Source organism: Poecile atricapillus, chromosome W (assembly GCF_030490865.1).
Source record: "Poecile atricapillus isolate bPoeAtr1 chromosome W, bPoeAtr1.hap1, whole genome shotgun sequence".
NCBI lineage: Eukaryota > Metazoa > Chordata > Aves > Passeriformes > Paridae > Poecile > Poecile atricapillus.
Genome location: NC_081288.1, coordinates 689,494 through 711,964, shown reverse-complemented (window position 1 = coordinate 711,964; position 22,471 = coordinate 689,494). Strand labels below are relative to the sequence as shown.

At 60.8% G+C, this 22,471-nt stretch overlaps 1 protein-coding gene across 3 annotated transcripts in view; it reads left to right on the top strand.

Moving 5' to 3' along the window:
* Positions 1-22,240, top strand: part of LOC131591691 (transportin-3) — a 33,387-nt gene extending 11,147 nt beyond the window's left edge. Inside the window, exons 5-24 of one of the 3 annotated variants that reach the window (XM_058862635.1) lie at positions 1,764-1,907; positions 3,925-4,100; positions 4,498-4,636; positions 6,887-7,033; positions 8,743-8,850; positions 9,180-9,271; positions 11,177-11,316; positions 11,945-11,983; positions 12,664-12,816; positions 15,041-15,132; positions 15,606-15,682; positions 16,041-16,101; positions 17,193-17,333; positions 18,316-18,432; positions 19,032-19,126; positions 19,231-19,387; positions 19,978-20,145; positions 20,401-20,513; positions 21,503-21,593; positions 21,679-22,240. In XM_058862635.1, coding sequence (XP_058718618.1) covers positions 1,764-1,907; positions 3,925-4,100; positions 4,498-4,636; positions 6,887-7,033; positions 8,743-8,850; positions 9,180-9,271; positions 11,177-11,316; positions 11,945-11,983; positions 12,664-12,816; positions 15,041-15,132; positions 15,606-15,682; positions 16,041-16,101; positions 17,193-17,333; positions 18,316-18,432; positions 19,032-19,126; positions 19,231-19,387; positions 19,978-20,145; positions 20,401-20,513; positions 21,503-21,563 — 2,220 coding nt within the window. In that variant the 3' untranslated portion in view covers positions 21,564-21,593; positions 21,679-22,240. Of the gene's footprint in view, positions 1-1,763; positions 1,908-3,924; positions 4,101-4,497; positions 4,637-6,886; positions 7,034-8,742; positions 8,851-9,179; positions 9,272-11,176; positions 11,317-11,944; positions 11,984-12,624; positions 12,817-15,040; positions 15,133-15,605; positions 15,683-16,040; positions 16,102-17,192; positions 17,334-18,315; positions 18,433-19,031; positions 19,127-19,230; positions 19,388-19,977; positions 20,146-20,400; positions 20,514-21,502; positions 21,594-21,678 lie in introns of all 3 variants that reach the window. The other 2 variants (XM_058862634.1, XM_058862633.1) reach the window with 2 other exon arrangements.
* Positions 22,241-22,471: the final 231 nt, after the last annotated feature.

The following is a 22,471-nucleotide window of genomic DNA, read 5'->3' as shown; positions in this document are numbered from 1 at the left end:
GCTGCAGCTGCCCCTGCCCACAGCGCCCAGCCCGGCTCCTGGGGCTGTAGGGGTTGGAAAAGCCCCCAGAGCCCACGTGTCCAACCATCCCCCAGCACTGCCCAGGCCAGCGCTGACCGCGTCCCCAAGTGCCACGTCCACGTGGCTTTGGAATCCTTCCAGGGGTGGGGACTTCACCCATGCCCTGGGCAGCTGTGCCAGGGGTGGACAGCCCTTCCCAGGAGGGAATTCTTCCAGTATCCGAGCTGAGCCTCCCCTGGCACACCTCGAGGCTGCTTCCCCTTATCCTGTACCAGGATATCACCTCTGCTCACAGCTCAGGTGTTGCTGGAGTTGAGGACAGATCCCCATTCCGTGTTTATCCCAGCAGGATTCCCTGTCAGAGCCACTGCAGCTGTCAGGCCAGCCCAGCTCCACCTGTTCCTGGGATCTGTTGTCTCAGCAACTCCTCACTCACTGAAATTCCTTCATCTTCCTCCAGTCCCACCCAGTGCCACCCTGCCCAGCCAGCCCCAGCTCTTCCAGGGACACCTGGAGGTGCTGGCTGGCACTCTGGGGACACAGACAGTGTCACCTCTCTCTGGTGCTCACGCCTGCTGGGAGCTGACACAGGATCACCGAGGGCTGGCCCTGTCCCTGCACGTTCCTGCTCCCTCTGCTCCTGCCTGGAGCTTTCCCTGCCAGTGCCAGCGTGGCCATTCCCACCACCTGCCTGAAAAGCCAAATTCTTATTTCCTGTGTGGGATTTAATGCCAAATTCCCATTTTCAGTCACAAAATGGGGGTTAAAGCAGCATTCCAGGGGCTGTGATGAGGTCCAGCGTTCTGCCTTTAGGACAGTGAAGTGCCAAGTGAGGAGAGGATCTCTGGAAACTCTTGTGCCAGGATTCCTGGGCCAGTCCAGGGGGTCTTGGATGTGTCTCCATGTCCTGCCTGTCCACCTGTCCCCCCTTTCCCTGTGCCTGTCGAGGCTTTGGGACGGGCTCTGCTGGGTGCTGGGCTGAGTGTTGGCCAGTGCTGGGAATGACACCAGGATGCCATGTTTGGAATGTCCCTCAGGACAGGCCTGGCTCCCAGCAGCAGCTTCCCTGCAGAGGTGGTTTGTGGGGAGAAGGATTAAACTGGGGTTTGTCAGGTGTGAACACTCCTGGTGGCTGCTGGCCCCACACGGATCCTGCAGGAGCGGGAATGGGGGAGCTCCAGCTGCTCCTCCTGCTCCTGTGGCAGCAGCTGGAGCTCAGGGAGGCTCTGGGCTCCATCCCCCCTCTCACTGAGTCCAGGGCTGTTGGGAGCAGCCAGCTTCTGGAATGTTCTCATGTGGACTCCAGTGTCACTCTATTAGGAACGGCTGGATGAACGACACAGACTCTCTTGGGAGTCAATCAGGAGAATTTCTCTCAGTTTATTGCTTCAGGTCTGTTTTATAGACTGATACGTGGAAAGTACAGAAAGGAAACTCTTATTGGTTAGCAAACTAACACATCACCATCATTGGTCAGTGGGGCTCACCACCCCTCGACCTTCTCCTGCAAGAAAACAAGGAACAGACAAACAGCACCTGCAAGGCTGTTCTCTATCTCTGAGGATTGTTTTAATTCCTCCTCATGAATTCCCAGGCCCCTTTCTCAGGCAAGACTGAGAAAGTTCTGTGGCCTGCAATTTCCACATGCTCTCTGTTTCAGAGTTAGCATCCACACTCCAGAGGATGTTTCTGGTTGTTTCTCCTGCAGTCAGATCCTGACGGGCTCCCCCGTGTCCCCGCAGGTGACGTGTGTGGAGAAGGCGGGCAATGAGGAGAAGATGCTCATCAAAATCTTCCGGTGCCTGGGCAGCTGGTTCAACCTGGGTGTCCTGGACAGCACCTTCATGGCCAACAGCAAGCTGCTGTCCCTCCTCTTCGAGGTGCTGGTGAGTGTTCCCCAGGAAAAAGGGGGTTCCAGGGTGGGGGCACCGGGGAATCCCAGCAGGGCTGATGTTACCACTGCCCAGTGAGGTTTGTCACCCCCAGGGGTGCCCAGTGAGGTTTGTCACCCCCAGGGGTGCTGGGTGAGGTTTGTCACCCCCAGGGGTGCCCAGTGAGGTTTGTCACCCCCAGGGGTGCCAGGTGAGGTTTGTCACCCCCAGGGGGTGCCAGGTGAAGTTTGTCACACCCAGGGGTGCCAGGTGAGGTTTGTCACCCCCAGGGATGCCCAGTGAGGTTTGTCATCCTCACATCTGGGCATCAGAAGCCTCTGTTGGGATTTGATGGTCAAATCAGGGAGATTGAGGTTATTTTGGCTCTTTCCCAGGTTGTCAATAAGGCAGTATTCCTTTTCTGCCACTTTCTCCTTGGAGAGTCACCTCCTGGAGGTGTTGGGGTGTTTGTCCAGCTGAGTGTGGGAGGGCTGGAGGTGTGGAGATTCCTGTGCCACTGAGCCAGGGCAGGCAGGGAGCGGAGCCAGAGGGAGGAATTCCTGGAGGAGGGAGGTTTCTGCTGCAGGGATTGTCTGTCCCTCCTCCCTCTCTCCCAGGGGATCCCTCATTGCATGATTCAATCAATGACAAGTGCAGATGAGGGCTCCCAAGGACAGATACCCATGCTGGATCCTGAATATCCACATGGGATCCTGCTTCAAGTGGAGCTGCTCCCTGGGCAGGCTGTGGGGCTCAGCAGCCTGTTCAGTGTGAATGGCACTTTGGATGGGAATCTCTTCCTTCCTCCCCTTCTCCCTCCCCTGGCACCAGGAATTGTTTCCCAAACCCATTGATTGAGATGTTGTTCAGCAGTGTCGCTAGAGGACACAGAATGATTCACACAAACAATCTCAGTGGTGTGACAGAAAAAAGTGAGCTTTATTTTCCCAATTCCAGTATTTATAGGTTCTTGACAATGACCAGGGATGGATAATTTATTATCTTCCTAATCACACTGGTCATGCAAAACGTCCATTAAGAGATGTTTGTTAGAAGGGATGTATAAACATCTGTGTTTATGGTTACTTTCCTGGGAAAGTGTCTGAAACTATGAAAAACAAAATCAGAAGGGTTATTTTTTGGGTTGACAGGTAGGACTCACAGAGTCTCTGCTCCTTTGTTTCCTCCCTGCTTGCTCTCTCTGGGTTCTCTGTACATCCTTCCCTGTAAATCCCCCTGAGTCAGTCACCATCCATGGAATTCACTGACCCCAATTCCCCTGCTCAGCATCTCCCACTGACCCCCAGACCATCCCTGCTCAATATTCCACACATCCTCACATCCATCCCCACCAAGGACTCCCCAGCTCTCCTGCCAGGGGGAGTTGGGACTCTCAGTCCAGCCAGGTGATGAGCAGCCTGGTGCTTTCCTTCCTTCCTTCCTTCCTTCCCAGCTGCCCTGGATTCCAGCTGGAATTTCCCTCCTGTGCTTGCCAGGGTCCCTTGGGGAAGGCTCAGTTTGCCCTGGAGTGTCCAGGGAAGCAGGTTACGAGGCTGGTGGGGGGTAGTGGGGGCTGTGGCTGTGCAGGACCTCTACAAAGCGTTTCCACAGAATTCTTTGGGTTGGAGTAGATTTCCAAGATCAAATCCAACCGTTGTGGGAACAAGAACAAAAGCCTGGTGGTTTCATTACTGTCAGATTGCATGGTGTAGTTGGGGCAGCAGAGGGGCAGCTCCTGTCTGTGCTCTGGTGAGCAGGGACAGCAGCCAGGGAACCATGGAGCTGTGCCAGGGAGGGTTGGGTTGGACAGCAGGAAAGGTTCTGCCCCAGAGGGTGCTGGCACTGCCCAGGCTCCCCAGGAATGGGCACAGCCCCGAGGCTGTGGGGGCTCCAGGAGCTCCCAGGGATGCCCAGGCTGGGATTGCTGGGGGTGTGTGCAGGGCCAGGAGCTGGATCCACCATCCCTGTGGTCCCTTCCAGCTCAGGAGATTCTGTGATTCTTTGATAATTGCTGGGATTTTGTGCCTTGCAGCAACAGGACAAGACCTCGTCCAACCTGCACGAGGCTGCGTCGGACTGCGTGTGCTCGGCCCTGTACGCCATCGAGAACGTGGAGACCAACCTGCCCCTGGCCCTGCAGCTCTTCCAGGGCGTGCTCACCCTCGAGAGTGCCTATCACATGGCTGTGGCACGGGAGGACCTGGACAAGTGAGGGACAGGGACCTGCCCTGTGGCCAGGGAGGACAGAGCTGGTGCCTTGTCAGCCTCCAAACTGAGACACCAGTGCCAGGAGCATCAGCAGTGTTGGGGGCACTGGGGCTGGGCACCCGCGGGGTCACGCCCAAATCCTGGGGGCTGGGCTGGAGCAGTGCCCTCACATCTGGCTCTGGGCTTTTGGAGAAGTTTGAGATGGGTATTTCAGCAGATTTGTTTGTTGGAACCCAGTGTTTGCACCCACTTCCGCTGCTGAGGCGTCTCCCAGCGGCTGCCAAAGCAGAAGTTGGGGTTTCTCGCTCTGCCCGAGGCTCTGGGCACGTTTTGGCCCTGCCCTGCCCCTCACTGGGGTAAAACCCGTGAGGCTGATCCGACTCTTGTCCCTCTGCAGGGTGCTCAACTACTGCCGTGTGTTCACCGAGCTGTGCGAGACCTTCCTGGACAAGATCGTGTGCACGCCGGGCCAGGGCCTGGGGGACCTGCGCACGCTGGAGCTGCTGCTCATCTGTGCAGGGCACCCCCAGTACGAGGTGAGGGGGGCAGCTGTGCCCCACAGCCCTGAGCTGCTGCTCACCTGTGCCACACAGCCCTGAGCTGCTGCTCATCTGTGCAGGGCAGCTGTGCCACACAGCCCCGAGCTGCTGCTCATCTGTGCCACACAGCCCTGAGCTGCTGCTCACCTGTGCCACACAGCCCTGAGCTGCTGCTCATCTGTGCCACACAGCCCTGAGCTGCTGCTCATCTGTGCAGGGCAGCTGTTCCACACAGCCCTGAGCTGCTGCTCACCTGTGCAGGGCAGCTGTGCCACACAGCCCTGAGCTGCTGCTCATGAGCAGGGCAGCTGTGCCACACAGCCCTGAGCTGCTGCTCACCTGTGCAGGGCAGCTGTGCCCCACAGCCCTGAGCTGCTGCTCATCTGTGCCACACAGCCCTGAGCTGCTGCTCATCTGTGCCACACAGCCCCGAGCTGCTGCTCACCTGTGCAGGGCAGCTGTGCCCCACAGCCCTGAGCTGCTGCTCATCTGTGCCACACAGCCCTGAGCTGCTGCTCATCTGTGCAGGGCAGCTGTGCCCCACAGCCCCGAGCTGCTGCTCACCTGTGCAGGGCAGCTGTGCCCCACAGCCCTGAGCTGCTGCTCACCTGTGCCACACAGCCCTGAGCTGCTGCTCACCTGTGCCACACAGCCCCGAGCTGCTGCTCATGAGTGGGGCAGCTGTGCCCCACAGCCCTGAGCTGCTGCTCACCTGTGCAGGGCAGCTGTGCCACACAGCCCTGAGCTGCTGCTCACCTGTGCAGGGCAGCTGTGCCACACAGCCCTGAGCTGCTGCTCATCTGTGCCACACAGCCCCGAGCTGCTGCCCCTGCAGCTCCTCTCTGCGCTCCTGGCCAGGGCTCTGGCTCTGTGTTTCCTTCCTGGGAGTCTGGGGTTGCCAGCACAGCTCCAGAACCCCCGTTAGTGCTTCCCTGTCTCATTAAGGACTTTTGGATTTGGGTTCTTTTTCCCTTTGAACTGAAGATTGACCAGAGGGAGGCAGTTTTGGTCTCAGTTGTTTATTTTTCCTTATCAGCATTACAAGGTACAAGGAGCTGTGTGCACTAAGATAGAAAAGGGGTAAAATGGCTAACAAAGATCTTTTTCAGGGTCTTTTATATGTCCATTTACCCAATTAACAGATGCCAACCAACCTATTTTTCTTAGTGACCCAATGACCCAACACCTGTGTGCTGCACTGTGACATTTTCTACCCAATCACTCATTACTACCCAAAAACCCCTAGGAGAAGAACATGAAGAAGAAAGAAGAAGCACAAGAGACAACACCCTAAATCCTCCATCTTGTCTCTTCTTCTCTAAACTACTTTTTCACCCAGTGATTTAAGAAACTTTCTAATCTACACATTTACATTTTTCCTATCTAACTTTACGATTTGTTCTCATGTATCACCATGAAAACATGCTCATGAATTTCATATTATATGAAATTCAGTGTTTCCTTGAATCCTAGAACTAAATACCCCACGTGTGAAAATCCAGCTCAGAGGGGATTTGTGGCTCCTGGGAATTTTGCCCTGTGAGTGACTGAAATGCTGGTTCCATCAAAGCTCCCACCCACCAGCCCTGGGAGCAAAACTCATCATTGTTGTGGTCTCTTTTTATCCTTTATTCCTTGTCCTTTTCCCAAACCGTTAATTAAGTGCCAGAAGCTGATCCCTGCCTGGCTGGTTTGCTGTGGGAGGTGTGCAGTAGCTGTGCTCCAGCAGGCCCCAAGCACTCCCCAGGGTCCCTGGGAGCCTTTTCCTCCCTTCCCAGGTCTGTTCAGCCCAGTTTTCCTTGGCCATGACTTCATCCTGTGCCATCAGTGCCGAGGGGACCTGCAGCTCTGCTCCTGACCAAATCTGCACTCGTGGTTTTTGTGCAATAACCACACAATAGATCAAAGAACACACCACAAAGGGGCTGCATCCACCTCCATCCTGAGCTGCTCCCAGAGCCACAGGCCCCACTTTGGGCTTGTTCTGGGCCAGAGAGGCTTTGGCTACCAAGGGCTGGGGAAGATCTTGAGGGTCACTGGGGGGTCCCAAGCGCTTTATTAAGTGACAGGCAGAGAAATCAGTGGATCTGGGGGAGCCAGTCCCTGTGTCACCACTGTGTGACACAGCAGCTGTGACACAGATCTGCAGTGCTGGCACCCAGGGAGGGCTTCATTGGGTCTTCACGGAGAGAGTGGGGAAAAAATGTTTGGCTGGTAACAAAATGCTGGATTTTCCTTTCCCAACAGGTGGTAGAAATTTCCTTTAACTTCTGGTACAGACTGGGAGAGCACCTGTACAAGACGGACGATGCTGTGATCCACAGCATCTTCAAAGCCTACATCCAGCGCCTGCTGCACGCGCTGGCCCGGCACTGCCAGCTCGACTCCGACCATGTAAGGTCCCTGTGGAGCTGCCAGGGCACTGGGGTGTGTGTGTCACTGTGGAGCTGCCAGGGCACTGGGGTGTGTGTGTGCTATGGGATGTGTGTCCCTGTGGAGCTGCCAGGGCACTGGGGTGTGTCTGTGTCCCTATGGAACTGCTGTGAACTGGGGTGTGTGTGTCCCTGTGGAACAGCTGTGCACTGGGGTGTGTGTGTCCCTGTGGAACAGCTGTGCACTGGGGTGTGTGTCCCTATAGAACAGCTGTGCACTGGGATGTGTGTGTGTCCCTATAGAACAGCTGTGCTCTGGGATGTGTGTGTGTCCCTATAGAACAGCTGTGCTCTGGGATGTGTGTGTCCCTGTGGAACAGCTGTGCACTGGGGTGTGTGTCCCTATAGAACAGCTGTGCACTGGGGTGTGTGTGTCCCTATAGAACAGCTGTGCTCTGGGATGTGTGTGTCCCTATAGAACAGCTGTGCTCTGGGGTGTGTGTGTCCCTATAGAACAGCTGTGCTCTGGGATGTGTGTGTCCCTATAGAACAGCTGTGCTCTGGGATGTGTGTGTCCCTATAGAACAGCTCTGCACTGGGATGTGTGTGTCCCTATAGAACAGCTGTGCTCTGGGATGTGTGTCCCTATAGAACAGCTGTGCACTGGGGTGTGTGTGTCCCTATAGAACAGCCAGGGCACTGGGGTGTGTGTGTCCCTATAGAACAGCTGTGCTCTGGGGTGTGTGTGTCCCTATAGAACAGCCAGGGCACTGGGGTGTGTGTCCCTATAGAACAGCTCTGCTCTGGGATGTGTGTGTCCCTATAGAACAGCTGTGCTCTGGGGTGTGTGTGTCCCTATAGAACAGCTGTGCTCTGGGATGTGTGTCCCTATAGAACAGCTGTGCTCTGGGGTGTGTGTGTCTGTATAGAACAGCTGTGCACTGGGGTGTGTGTGTCTGTATAGAACAGCTGTGCACTGGGGTGTGTGTGTGTGTCCCTATAGAACAGCTGTGCTCTGGGGTGTGTGTGTCCCTATAGAACAGCTGTGCACTGGGATGTGTGTGTCCCTATAGAACAGCTGTACACTGGGGTGTGTGTGTGCCTATAGAACAGCTGTGCACTGGGGTGTGTGTGTCCCTATAGAACAGCTGTGCACTGGGGTGTGTGTGTCTGTATAGAACAGCTGTGCTCTGGGGTGTGTGTGTCCCTATAGAACAGCTGTGCTCTGGGGTGTGTGTGTCCCTATAGAACAGCTGTGCTCTGGGGTGTGTGTGTCCCTATAGAACAGCTGTGCACTGGGGTGTGTGTGTCTGTATAGAACAGCTGGGCACTGGGATGTGTGTCCCTATAGAACAGCTGTGCACTGGGGTGTGTGTGTGTCCCTATAGAACAGCTGTGCACTGGGGTGTGTGTCCCTATAGAACAGCTGTGTTGTCCCTGTTGGAGGCAGTTTTTTCCTGTTCTTTCCATGCAGTCTGGGATTTTTATTCTCTCCTCCCCTCCTCATCCCCTCCCTTCCCCTGCCTTCCTTCACTCCCTTGGGCAGGGGTGTGTGCTCAGGCTGGTCACTCATCCCTGGGAGCAGCTCTCCAGTCCCTGCAGCAGCCTGCTCTGGGGCAGGAGGCAGGAATGCTGGATCCCAAAACAGAGTCACTGTTCCCCCCCTGGCTGTGCCTGAATGGGAGCTGAATTCCCCTGTGCTGCCCTTGTGCTGTCCCTGCTGCCCCTCAGGAGGGAGTCCCGGAGGAGACCGATGACTTCGGGGAGTTCCGGATGCGCGTCTCGGACCTGGTGAAGGACCTGATCTTCCTGGTGGGCTCCGTGGAGTGCTTTGCTCAGGTGGGTTTGTGGGAGTGCCCTGAGGAGCCAGGGGAGGTCACCCAGCCCTGCTGGCCTTTGGGACTGGAGGAGGTCACACACACCTGGTGTGGTGGGAGCAGCACAAGAGGGGACATCAGGAGGTTTGTGACACTTTGGGGAAAGCTGCTGTGGTCCCACAGTGTCAGGGTGGCCTGTGGAGTGTGGGCTTCCTGCAGACCCCAGCTGGGGCAGGAGTTTGGGGGTGAGATGGGTGAGGAGTGGGAGTTTGGGGGTGGGAGGTGTCAGGAACAGGCCCTTGGGGGCAGGGTTGGTGACAGTGGCCCCTCGGTGACCGTCCTGTCCTGCAGCTCTACGCGACGCTCAAGGATGGGAACCCGCCCTGGGAGGTGACGGAAGCCGTGCTCTTCATCATGGCCTCCATCGCCAAGAGCGTCGACCAGTGAGTGCTGCCCGTGTCCAGGGGACCTGGGGGGCCAGGGCTGCTCCTGTGTGACACAAACACCACCAATATCCCAAGACATTCCCATCCCTGGAAGTGCCCAAGGCCAGGTTGGACCAGGCTTGGAACAACCTGGGACAGTGGGAGGTGTCCCTGCCCATGGCAGGGGTGGCTCTGGAGGGGCTTTGAGGTCAGTTCTCACCCAAACCATGCACTGGGGATCCTTCCACATCCAGGTGGAGTTCTCCTGGGTATCTTTAGGGAAGGTTAAGTCACTGGAAGTGTTTCCTCCTATCTTAGTGACAGTGGAGACATGGACAGGTGACATCCAGGGTGGTGAGCCCACAGCGAGTCCTGTGCACTGCCAGCAGTGGGACAGCCCAGCTGACCTTCCCTGGCCTTGGAATGCTGTCCCTCCCACCCCTGGGACACTGTGATCCCGGTCCCTGTTTTCTCTGGGAGGCTGTGATTGCCGTCACTCCTTTTCCCAGGGAGGCTGGTGACACCATCTAACACCATCCCTCCCCTCCCTGTGAGGCTGGGAATCCCATCCCCCTGCTCCCAGGTGCCTGGAGGAGTCACCTCGGTCCCCTCACACTCACCAGCTCCTGGTGTCTGTGGTGAGGCTGCTCCTGCTCCTTTTCCCAGTGTCCTGTTCCCAGGAGCACTGGCTGGAAGCTCTGGGAGCTCTGTCCCCACCAGCCCATCCCGGGAGCTCCAGCCTGGGATCACCCATCACACCCTCCCACCCCAGAGCAGGCGGTTCCAGACGAGGAACCCCCTGGTTCTGGTGTCCCCCAGTAGCGGTGGGGCTGTCCCTGGAGGTGTTCAGTGTCCCCTGTCTGCTCCCTGCCATGGCTCTGCTGTCTGTGGGGCTGAGTCCCCTCCTCACAGGGACTCCTGTCTCATTCCACCTGTCCTGTCTGTGGGGCTGAGCCCCCTCCTCACAGGGACTCCTGTCTCATTCCACCTGTCCATGGGGCTGAGCCCCCTCCTCACAGGGACTCCTGTCTCATTCCACCTGTCCTGTCTGTAGGGCTGAGCCCCCTCCTCACAGGGACTCCTGTCTCATTCCTGTCCTGTCTGTGGGGCTGAGCCCCCTCCTCACAGGGACTCCTGTCTCATTCCTGTCCTGTCCATGGGGCTGAGCCCCCTCCTCACAGGGACTCCTGTCTCATTCCTGTCCTGTCTGTGGGGCTGAGCCCCCTCCTCACAGGGACTCCTGTCTCATTCCACCTGTCTGTGGGGCTGAGCCCCCTCCTCACAGGGACTCCTGTCTCATTCCTGTCCTGTCTGTGGGGCTGAGCCCCCTCCTCACAGGGACTCCTGTCTCATTCCTGTCCTGTCTGTGGGGCTGAGCCCCCTCCTCACAGGGACTCCTGTCTCATCCCTGTCCTGTCCATGGGGCTGAGCCCCCTCCTCACAGGGACTCCTGTCTCATTCCTGTCCTGTCCATGGGGCTGAGCCCCCTCCTCACAGGGACTCCTGTCTCATTCCATGTGTCCTGTCCATGGGGCTGAGCCCCCTCCTCACAGGGACTCCTGTCTCATTCCTGTCCTGTCCATGGGGCTGAGCCCCCTCCTCACAGGGACTCCTGTCTCATTCCACCTGTCCTGTCCATGGGGCTGAGCCCCCTCCTCACAGGGACTCCTGTCTCATTCCTGTCCTGTCCATGGGGCTGAGCCCCCTCCTCACAGGGACTCCTGTCTCATTCCTGTCCTGTCCGTGGGGCTGAGCCCCCTCCTCACAGGGACTCCTGTCTCATTCCTGTCCTGTCCATGGGGCTGAGCACCCTCCTCACAGGGACTCCTGTCTCATTCCTGTCCTGTTGGGTGGTGGGTCCAGCTCCCAGCCCCAGCAGCCCCGAGCAGGGCGCTCTGGGGCTGAGCCCAGCCTGTCCTGCAGGGAGAATAACCCGACGCTGGTGGAGGTGCTGGAGGGCGTGGTGCGGCTGCCCGAGTCGGTGCACACGGCCGTGCGCTACACCAGCATCGAGCTGGTGGGCGAGATGAGCGAGGTGGTGGACAGGAACCCGCAGTTCCTGGGTGAGTCCCACAGCCCTGTGACCCCCTGTGACCCTCCTGTGACCCCCCTGTGACCCCCTGTGACCACCCTGTGACCCCCCTGTGACCCCCTGTGACCACCCTGTGACCCTCCTGTGACCCTCCTGTGACCCGTCCTGTGACCCTCCTGTGACCCTCCTGTGACCCCCCATGACCTCCCCGTGACCCCCCGTGACCTCCCTGTCCCCCCTGTCCCCACAGACCCCGTGCTGGGTTATCTGATGAAGGGGCTCTGTGACCCTGTCCCCTGTGTCCCCCCTGTCCCCACAGACCCCGTGCTGGGCTATCTGATGAAGGGGCTCTGTGACCCCCCTGTGTCCCCTGTGTCCCCACAGACCCTGTTCTCGGGTACCTGATGAAGGGGCTCTGTGACCCCCCTGTCCCCTGTGTCCCCTCCTGTCCCCACAGACCCCGTGCTGGGTTATCTGATGAAGGGGCTCTGTGACCCCTGTCCCCTGTGTCCCCTGTGTCCCCACAGACCCTGTGCTGGGTTACCTGATGAAGGGGCTCTGTGACCCCCCTGTCCCCTGTGTCCCTGTCCCCACAGACCCTGTGCTGGGTTACCTGATGAAGGGGCCCTGTGACCCCCCTGTCCCCCCTGTCCCCACAGACCCTGTTCTCGGTTACCTGATGAAGGGGCTCTGTGACCCCCCTGTCCCCTGTGTCCCCTGTGTCCCCACAGACCCCGTGCTGGGCTATCTGATGAAGGGGCTCTGTGACCCCCCTGTCCCCTCCTGTCCCCACAGACCCCGTGCTGGGCTATCTGATGAAGGGGCTCTGTGACCCCCCTGTCCCCTCCTGTCCCCACAGACCCTGTGCTGGGCTATCTGATGAAGGGGCTCTGTGACCCCCCTGTGTCCCCTGTGTCCCCACAGACCCTGTTCTCGGGTACCTGATGAAGGGGCTCTGTGACCCCCCTGTCCCCTGTGTCCCCTCCTGTCCCCACAGACCCCGTGCTGGGTTATCTGATGAAGGGGCTCTGTGACCCCCCTGTCCCCTGTGTCCCTGTCCCCACAGACCCCGTGCTGGGCTATCTGATGAAGGGGCTCTGTGACCCCCCTGTCCCCTGTGTCCCCTCCTGTCCCCACAGACCCCGTGCTGGGCTATCTGATGAAGGGGCTCTGTGACCCCCCTGTGTCCCCTGTGTCCCCACAGACCCCGTGCTGGGCTATCTGATGAAGGGGCTCTGTGACCCCCCTGTGTCCCTGTCCCCACAGACCCTGTGCTGGGCTATCTGATGAAGGGGCTCTGTGACCCCCCTGTCCCCTGTGTCCCCTCCTGTCCCCACAGACCCTGTGCTGGGCTATCTGATGAAGGGGCTCTGTGACCGGCGCCTGGCGTCGGCGGCAGCCAAGGCCATCCACAACATCTGCTCAGTGTGCCGGGACCACATGGCCCAGCACTTCTCGGGGCTGCTGGAGATCGCCCGCGCCCTCGACTCCTTCGCGCTGTCCCCCGAGGCCGCCGTGGGGCTGCTCAAGGGTGGGGATCCTGGGGTCTGGGGGGTGTCTGGGGGGGGATCCCTGGGGTCTGGGGGGTGTCTGTGGGGTCTGGGGGGGATCCCTGGGGTCTGGGGGGTATCTGGGGGGTCTGGGGGGGATCCCTGGGGTCTGGGGGGTGTCTGGGGCGTCTGGGGGGATCCCTGGGGTCTGGGGGGTGTCTGGGGGGTCTGGGGGGGATCCCTGGGGTCTGGGGGGGGTCCGGGGGGTGTCTGGGGGGTCTGGGGGGTATCTGTGGGGTCTGGGGGGGATCCCTGGGGTCTGTGGGGTATCTGGGGGGTCTGGGGGGGATCCCTGGGGTCTGGGGGGGGTCTGGGGGGTGTCTGTGGGGTCTGGGGGGTGTCTGTGGGGTCTGGGGGGTGTCTGTGGGGTCTGGGGGGGATCCCTGGGGTCTGGGGGGTGTCTGTAGGGTCTGGGGGCTGTCTGTGGGGTCTGATCTGATCTGTGGGATCTGCCAGGGCATCCATGGAAACCACTATGGGAACTGCTGGGGTATCCGTGGGGTCTGGGTTTATCTGTGGGATCTGATTTGTGGGATCTGATCTGTGGGGTCTGATCTGTGGGATCTGCCAGGGCATCCATGGAAACCACAGGGGTATCTATGGGAACTGCTGGGGTGTCCGTGGGAGTTGCTCCCCAGGGTGCTGAGCCCCATTCTCACAGGGTTTGTCCCAGCCCTGAGTCCATTCCACGTGCAGAGTGTCCTCAGGAGTTCTCCTGGGGCTGGAGGCAGAAATAGATCCTGGGGTGGTGCCTGTCCCCATCCCTGGGACAGCTCAGGGATTGTCCCGGGCTGGATGTGGGTGGGAAGAACACGTGGGAAATGTTGAGAGCCAGGCTGGCAGTGGGTCACTGCTCCATCCAAACTCTGGCAGTCACCTGCTGGACACAGAGGGTGGAAATTGGTCAGTATTGGTCATTTTAGAGAGTTTGGGCTCAAGAGCAGAGATTTTTAACTCCAGTTTACACTTGGAGTGTTGGTACCTCACTGGACTGTTTGGCAGCATGAATCTCTTCAGCCACGGGGATGTGCCTTAAAGATTCCCAGTGAATTCCAGAGCCAGGGATTCCCTGCAGTCGTGTGCTGCCCTGGGGGACAGAACTCCCCTGGCTCTGCTGGGTGCCCCAGCACCGGCCGAGCTGCTCCTGTTCCTGTCAAGGGTTTTCTCCCCCTCCTTTAGAACAAGCCAGGAATTGGGTCAGCAAGGCAGGGAGGGTTTACCCAGGGGGGTTGGCACCACAGCCAGGGCTGGGCTGTGCCAGAGCTGGGCTGTGCCAGAGCTGGGCTGTGCCAGAGCTGTGCCAGAGCTGTGCTGTGCCAGAGCTGGGCTGTGCCAGAGCTGTGCCAGAGCTGGGCTGTGCCAGGGCTGGGCTGTGCCAGGCTGGGCTGTGCCAGAGCCAGAGCTGGGCTGTGCCAGAGCTGGGCAGTGCCAGAGCTGGGCTGTGCCAGGCTGGGCTGTGCCAGAGCCAGAGCTGGGCTGTGCCAGAGCTGGGCAGTGCCAGAGCTGGGCTGTGCCAGGCTGGGCTGTGCCAGAGCCAGAGCTGGGCTGTGCCAGAGCTGGGCAGTGCCAGAGCCAGAGCTGGGCTGTGCCAGAGCTGGGCAGTGCCAGAGCCAGAGCTGGGCTGTGCCAGAGCTGGGCAGTGCCAGAGCCAGGCTGGGCTGTGCCAGAGCCAGGGCTGGGCTGTGCCAGAGCTGGGCTGTGCCAGAGCCAGGGCTGGGCTGTGCCAGGGCTGGGCTGTGCCAGAGCTGGGCTGTGCCAGAGCCAGGGCTGGGCTGTGCCAGAGCTGGGCTGTGCCAGGGCTGGGCTGTGCCAGGGCTGGGCTGTGCCAGGGCTGGGCTGTGCCAGGGCTGGGCTGTGCCAGAGCCAGAGCTGGGCTGTGCCAGAGCTGGGCTGTGCCAGGGCTGGGCCGTGGGAGTGGGAGCAGCTCAACACTCCTCGTGCTCCATGGCTGGGAACCCTGAAGTGCCTTCACTGGAGCTTCCCAGGATCTCCTGGTGCTGCTGGACAGGGACAGGGACACTGAGGACACACAGTGCTTGTGGCATCCATTGGCCTGTCCCTCATGCCAGCATTGCTCCCTGCTGGGACACTTTGGTGTCTGGTTCAAGCAGAGCTGTGTGCAGACTCTCCCAGGCCCTGCCCTTGTCCCACAGCCATTCCATCTGGGAATGTCACTGCCCTCCTGAGCCGTGTGTGTCCCCACAGGGACGGCGCTGGTGCTGGCCCGGCTGCCCCTGGAGAAGATCTCGGAGTGCCTGAGCGAGCTCTGTGCCGTGCAGGTGCTGGCGCTCAAGAAGGTGTGTCTGGGTGGAGGGGACACTGGGGACACTGGGGACACTGGGGACACTGGGGACAGTGGGGAGAGTGGCCAGGCCCCAGCCCTGCTGCAGCAGCTGTGTCCTCAGAGCCAGGGGTGTATCCCAGAGTAATGGAATTGTTTGGGTTGGAGGAGCCCCTGGAGCCCTTTGAGTCCAACTGTTCCCCAGTGCTGCCGGGGCCACCACTGCCCCTGTCCCCAAGGGCCACAGCCACACGGCTTTTAAATCCCTCCAGGATCCTGGGCAGGGCCAGGAGGAATTTCCCCAGTGTCCACCCTGAGCCTCCCCTGGCACAGCCTGAGGCCGTTCCCTCTCATCCTGTCACTGGTTCCATGGGGACAGAGCCCACTGGACACGGCCAGGACCAAGCCCTGCCCTGGGTCCCACCTGAGGAGGTGGGGCTGGTGTCCAGCACCACCTGTGCTCCTGAAATCCTGTCCTTCATTTTCCAGCTGCTCTCCCAGGAGCCCAGCAATGGCCTCTCCTCAGACCCCACAGTGCCCCTGGATCGACTCGCCGTCATCTTCAGGTGAGGAGGGAGCCGGGGCACTGCTGCTCCCCTGGATCCTCAATCTGCACCTCCTCCTCCTCCTCCTTCCAGCCCTTGGGGAATGGGCTGGAATCTCTGCTCCCCTGGATCCTCAGTCTGCACCTCCTCCTCCTCCTCCTCCTTCCAGCCCTTGGGGAATGGGCTGGAATCTCTGCTCCCCTGGATCCTCAATCTGCACCTCCTCCTCCTCCTCCTTCTTCCAGCCCTTGGGGAATGGGCTGGAATCTCTGCTTCCCCGGGTTCCAGCTCCCGAGGTGCCCCCAAGCCACTTCCCACAGCTCCAACCCTTTTCCTTGGCTTTAGTCCCAGACCCCCTAAACCCTGGCTGTCCCCACAGACACACCAACCCCATTGTCGAGAACGGCCAGGTCCACCCGTGCCAAAAAGTCATTCAGGAGGTGCGTGGGAAGGGCTGGGATCTGGGGAGGGGGTTCTGCTGGGAGGGTGTGGGGGTTCCCAGCTCTGGGGGTCCCTGGGGAGTGGGACAGTGGCAGTCCCTGGCTGCCCAGGGCTGCACGGGAGGGGAGCTGTGCAGCACACTCCTGTCCCTCCTGGAAGTGGGGATTGGGGTGTCCAGGGGCAATTTGAGGCTTCAACCCTCGGGAAGGGGCCCTGGCTCTGGGAGTGTCCCACGTGTTTGGTTTCCCTGCCCGTGTCCCATTTGCCATGGAAGGGGTGAGCTGCTCCAGGCTCCTCCAGAAAGCTTTTCCCCCTCATCTGCCCCCCACCCTGGGATCTGGGTGTCCTGGGGCTCGGGAGGGCTGTCCCAGGCTCAGGTGTGTGTGTGTGTGACACCCCCACGCTGGGATCTGGGTGTCCTGGGGAGTTGGGCTGTCCCAGGCTCAGGTGTGTGTGTGTGTGTCACCCCTGTGCTGGGATCTGGGTGTCCTGGGGCTCGGGAGGGGTGTCCCAGGCTCAGGTGTGTGTGTGTGTGTCACCCCCACGCTGGGATCTGGGTGTCCTGGGGCTCGGGAGGGATCGGGGTGTCCCAGGCTCAGGTGTCTGTGTGTGTGTGACACCCCTGTGCTGGGATCTGGGTGTCCTGGGGAGTGGGAGGGATTGGGGTGTCCCAGGCTCAGGTGTGTGTCTGTGTGTGTGTGTGACACCCCCACGCTGGGATCTGGGTGTCCTGGGGAGTTGGGCTGTCCCAGGCTCAGGTGTGTCTGTGTGTGTGTCACCCCTGTGCTGGGATCTGGGTGTCCTGGGGCTCGGGGTGTCCCAGGCTCAGGTGTGTGTGTCACCCCCACGCTGGGATCTGGGTGTCCTGGGGCTCGGGAGGGCTGTCCCAGGCTCAGGTGTGTCTGTGTGTGTGTGTGTGTCACCCCCACGCTGGGATCTGGGTGGCCTGGGGCTCGGGAGGGATCGGGATGTCCCAGGCTCAGGTGTGTGTGTGTGTGTGACACCCCTGTGCTGGGATCTGGGTGTCCTGGGGCTCGGGAGGGCTGTCCCAGGCTCAGGGGTGTCTGTGTGTGTCACCCATCCTGCCCAGATCTGGCCGGTGCTGTCGGAGACCCTGAACAAGCACAGTGCCGACAACCGGATCGTGGAGCGCTGCTGCCGCTGCCTGCGCTTCGCCGTGCGCTGCGTGGGCAAGGGCTCAGCTGCACTGCTGCAGCCCCTCGTCACCCAGGTGGGCTCAGGGGACACTGCTGGCCCTCGGGGGGACCCCAGGGGACACTGCTGGCCCTCAGGGGGACCCCAGGGGACACTGCTGGCCCTCGGGGACACCCCAGGGGACACTGCTGGCCCTCGGGGACTCACTCGGGTCACGGGGGGGCTGTGGGCACTGGGAAGTGAATCCTGGCAGTCTCGGGAATTCCAGCATAAACCCCTGGGGAGGAGAGAGGCTTTGGGACAGGTGGGGCGTGCTGGAAGGGTGCGGAGCTCCGTGTGACAGTGTGAGTGAGTGTGTGTGTGTGTGTGAGAGTGTGTGTGTGACACCTCTGTGTGTTTGTGTGTGTGTGTGACACCTGTGAGTGTGTGTGTGTGTGTGTATAACACCTGTGTGTGTGTGTGTGTGTGTGTGTGTGTGTGTAACACCTGTCTGTGTGTGTGTGTGTGATCTGTGAGCTCTGTGGCCGTGCTGCCGCTCCCTGCAGAGCTGACCCAGCCTGAGGGAGGATCCCTGAATCCCAGAGCTGCTGTTCCCTGCTCACTGCCGGCTCAGGGGGGAAGGTTCCACGGGGAGGTGATGCTGGCTCAGGGAGCCTCAGCACGGAGATGGGCTGTTCCTTTGGGCTGCTCCTTTGGGCTGTTCCTTTGGGCTGTTCCTTTGGGCTGTTCCTTTGGGCTGTTCCTTTGGGCTGTTCCTTTGGGCTGTTCCTTTGGGCTGTTCCTTTGGGCTGTTCCTTTGGGCTGTTCCTTTGGGCTGTTCCTTTGGGCTGTTCCTTTGGGCTGTTCCTTTGGGCTGTTCCTTTGGGCTGTTCCTTTGGGCTGCTCCTTTGGGCTGCTCCTTTGGGCTGTTCCTTTGGGCTGTTCCTTTGGGCTGTTCCTTTGGGCTGTTCCTTTGGGCTGTTCCTTTGGGCTGTTCCTTTGGGCTGTTCCTGCCCCTGGCTCAGGCTGGCAGGGTTGTGGTGTCAGGCGGTGGCCGTGCAGCGTTCCTGTCTCCCCAGATGGTGAATGTGTACCGGGAACACCAGCACTCCTGTTTCCTCTACCTGGGCAGCATCCTGGTGGATGAGTACGGCATGGAGGAGGGCTGCAGGCAGGGCCTGCTCGACATGCTGCAGGTGGGGCCACCCCTGACCCTGTCCCCAAGTGCCACATGCACACAGCTGCTAAATCCCTCTGGGGTGGGGACTCCAGCACTGCCAGGGCCACCACTGACCCTGTCCCCAAGTGCCACATGCACACAGCTGCTAAATCCCTGCGGGGTGGGGACTCCAGCACTGCCAGGGCCACCTCTGACCCTGTCCCCAAGTGCCACATGCACACAGCTGCTAAATCCCTCTGGGATGGGGACTCCAGCACTGCCAGGGCCACCTCTGACCCTGTCCCCAAGTGCCACATGCACACAGCTGCTAAATCCCTCTGGGATGGGGACTCCAGCGCTGTCCTGGGCAGCTGTGCCCAGGCTGGACAGCCCTGGCCAGGAGGAATTTCCCTGATACCCAATCTGTGCAGAATCCCAAACTGCCTGGGGTGAGAAGGGACCTTGAAGCCCATCCGTGGGCAGGGACACTTTCCACTGTCCCAGGCTGTCCCAGGCCCCCTCCAGCTTGTCCTTGGACACCTCCAGGGATGGGGCAGCCCTGGCCTGTTCCACGTGGGGAAGGGCAGCTTGAGGAGTGATCCCAGGCAGGTGCTGATGGATCCCTGTTCTCCCCAGGCTCTCTGCATCCCCACCTTCCAGCTCCTCGAGCAGCCCAACGGCCTCCAGAACCACCCAGACACCGTGGATGACCTGTTCCGCCTGGCAGCCAGGTGCCACCGCGCTCCTGCCCGCGGGACCCCCGGCCCCTCTCGCCCAGGGGAGCGGGGAGGAGGAGGCAGGAGCTGCCCCTGACGTCCGTCTGTCCCCTGGGCAGGTTCATCCAGCGCAGCCCCGTCACCCTCCTGCGCAGCCAGGTGATGATCCCCATCCTGCAGTGGGCCATCGCTGCCACCACCCTGGACCACCGGGACGCCAACTGCAGCGTCATGAAATTCCTGCGGGATCTGATCCACACTGGTGTGGCCAACGACGTGAGTGACGCCTGGGGACGCTCCTCAGGAGGCTCCTCCTGCCTGGGGATGTCACCGTGGGATGGTTTGGGTGGGATGGGACCTCAAAGCCCATCTGGTTCCACCCCCTGCCATGGGCAGGGCCACCTTCCACTGTCCCAGGCTGCTCCAAACCCTCTCAGCCCCATCATCCTCATCAGCCCCGTCCTGTTGTCCCCACAAGCCCCCCGGGTTTCTCCACCACTGCTGGTGGAGAAGCTCTGGGAGCTGCCTGCAGAGTGAAGAGCTTGTCCCTGTCCCCAGGAGCAGGGTGTCCCTGTCCCCAGGAGCAGGGTGTCCCTGTCCCCAGGAGCAGGGTGTCCCTGTCCCCAGAAGCAGGGTGTCAATGTCCCCAGGAGCAGGCTGTCAATGTCCCCAGGAGCAGGCTGTCAATGTCCCCAGGAGCAGGGTGTCAATGTCCCCAGGAGCAGGGTGTCCCTGTCCCCAGGAGCAGGCTGTCCCTGTCCCCAGGAGCAGGGTGTCAATGTCCCCAGGAGCAGGGTGTCCCTGTCCCCAGGAGCAGGCTGTCCCTGTCCCCAGGCCCTGCCCAGCCCCTTCTCCTTCCCCCCCAGCACGAGGAGGACTTTGAGGTGCGGAAGGAGCTCATCAACCAGGTGATGACCCAGCTGGGGCAGCAGCTCGTGAACCAGCTCCTGCAGACCTGCTGCTTCTGCCTCCCGCCCTACACCCTGCCCGACGTCGCCGAGGTGCTCTGGGAGATCATGCAGATCGACCGCCCGGTGAGGGAGGGACCCCAGGGGATGGGAGGGACCCCCAGGGGATGGGAGGGACCCCAGGGGATGGGAGGGACCCCAGGGGACAGGAGGGACCCCCAGGGGTAGGATGGACCCCCAGAGGGACAGGAGGGACCCCCAGAGGGACAGGAGGGACCCCAGGGGACAGGAGGGACCCGTGGGACCCGGAGCTGTGCCAAGGCAGGGCCCAGGAGCCGAGCTGGGCTCCACATTCCGAGCTCCTCCCTTCCCCTGGCACAGACATTCTGCCGCTGGCTGGAGAACTCGCTGAAGGGGCTGCCAAAGGAAACCACGGGCGGAGCCATCCAGGTGACACACAAACAGCTCACCGACTTCCACAAGCAGGTGACCAGGTGAGCAGCACCGGGGTCTCCAGCCGGCATCAGCTCCCTCCTGCAGGCTGGGCTGGCCTCCAGCAGCCCCAGCGCTGCCCGTGCCGTTCATCCTGCTGGGCTGTGCCAGCACACAGAGCCCTGGGGGCCACACGGAGCCCTGGGGACCACACAGAGCCCTGGGGGTCACACAGAGCCCTGGGGGCCACACAGAGCCCTGGGGGTCACACAGAGCCCTGGGGGTCACACAGAGCCCTGGGGGTCACACAGAGCCCTGGGGGTCACACAGAGCCCTGGGATGAACACGGAGCCCTGGGGGTCACACAGAGCCCTGGGGGTCACACAGAGCCCTGGGGGCCACACGGAGCCCTGGGGGCCACACAGAGCCCTGGGGGTCACACAGAGCCCTGGGGGTCACACGGTGCCTTTGCTGTCACCCAACGGGTTTTTCTGCCTGGCCCGATCCCTGCAGAGCCTCCAGCCCTTCCCGAGCCACCTCCTCATCCCTGTGAGTCACTGGCTCCAGCAGCCAGGCCCTGCCCGGGCCCGTCCCATCCTGGCTGCTCTGGGAACATCGGCTCCTGTGGCTCCTGTGGCTCCTGTGGCTCCTGTGGCTCCTGTGGCTCCTGTGGCTCCTGTGGCTCCTGTGCCTGGCTCCGGCTGTCCCACAGGCCGAGTGCCCGGGGCAGCAGCTTCCTCCCAGCCAGCTGCCACCCTGGTGGCACACTGCTCTCCTCCAGGGACAGTCCTGGGCACTGCTGGCCTCCCTTCTGCCCTGATGATTGTCCCTTCATGTGTCCCTTCATCCCTTGGAGCCCAGCCGCCACCCTGCTGGCACACGGCTCTCCTCCAGGGACAGTCCTGGCCTCCTCCTGCCCTGATGATTGTCCCTTCGTGTCCCCCAGCACCTGGGAGCCCAGCTGCCACGCTCCCATCCCTCAGCAGGACACCTTCCCCGGGTCCCAAACGTCCCCTGGGGGTCAGCGCTGATGTCACCCCTTGTCTTGCAGTGCTGAGGAATGTAAACAAGTGTGCTGGGCTCTGAGGGACTTCACCCGCCTGTTCCGATAGCTCCGGCTCCACGCGGCTCCTGTCTCCCAGGTAAGGGCCCGGCCCTGCAGCCCCCCAGGACACGGGGACAAAGGGACAAAGGGACAAAGGGCTGAGGCTCCCCTGCTCCTGCCAGGAATGTCTTGAAGGAGAAGACAGGAAACAGCAACCCAAGAATGTGTCCCACAATCAGCCGAGGGCTCTCGCCCGCTCCAGCGCATCCCGGAGTCCGGAGCCGCGGGAGGACGGCTCGGGGATCCCGCCTGCCCGGCGGCCTCACGGCCCGGAGCTCGGCCACCAGCCCCCGGGAACACCCCCCGGGAACAGAACAGCCCCCCGGGAACAGAACAGCCCCCCCGGGAACACCCCCGGGAACAACAGCCCCCGGGAACACCCCCGGGAACACCCCCGGGAACAGCCCCCAACCCAACTGCAACCCCACCAGGCACCGGAGCCAGGCGCGTCCACTCGGATTCGCCCGGCAGAAAAAGAAGTAGAAAAACTTCCTGTGAAACGGAGACAAAAAAGAAGGAAAAGAAACAAACGAAAAACAAACAGTAGGAATTGTTTAGGAAGATGGGGGGTCAGGCTGGGGGTCCTGGGGCGCCGCCCCCCTGAGCCCACCGTGGCCTGCCTGCTGCTGACTCCCAGAGACGACACAGGCGGGACGGACTCTGCAAATAGAGATTTATATTTTATTTTCTTCTGCTTTTTTAGTTTGTTTTCTTGTTTGGTTTTTTTTTCTTTTTCCCTTTTTTGGGGTTTTCTTTGGTTTGATTTGGGGTAGGAGGCGGTGGCTCGAGCGCGGGCAGGGCGGGCGGGCGCATGCGGTTCCCTCCGGGGGTGTGTAGCCATCTCGAGACAATAAAAAACATCAAAAAACTGAAAAAATAAATTAAAACCTCCCAAGGTTCCTTTGGTTCTTCTCA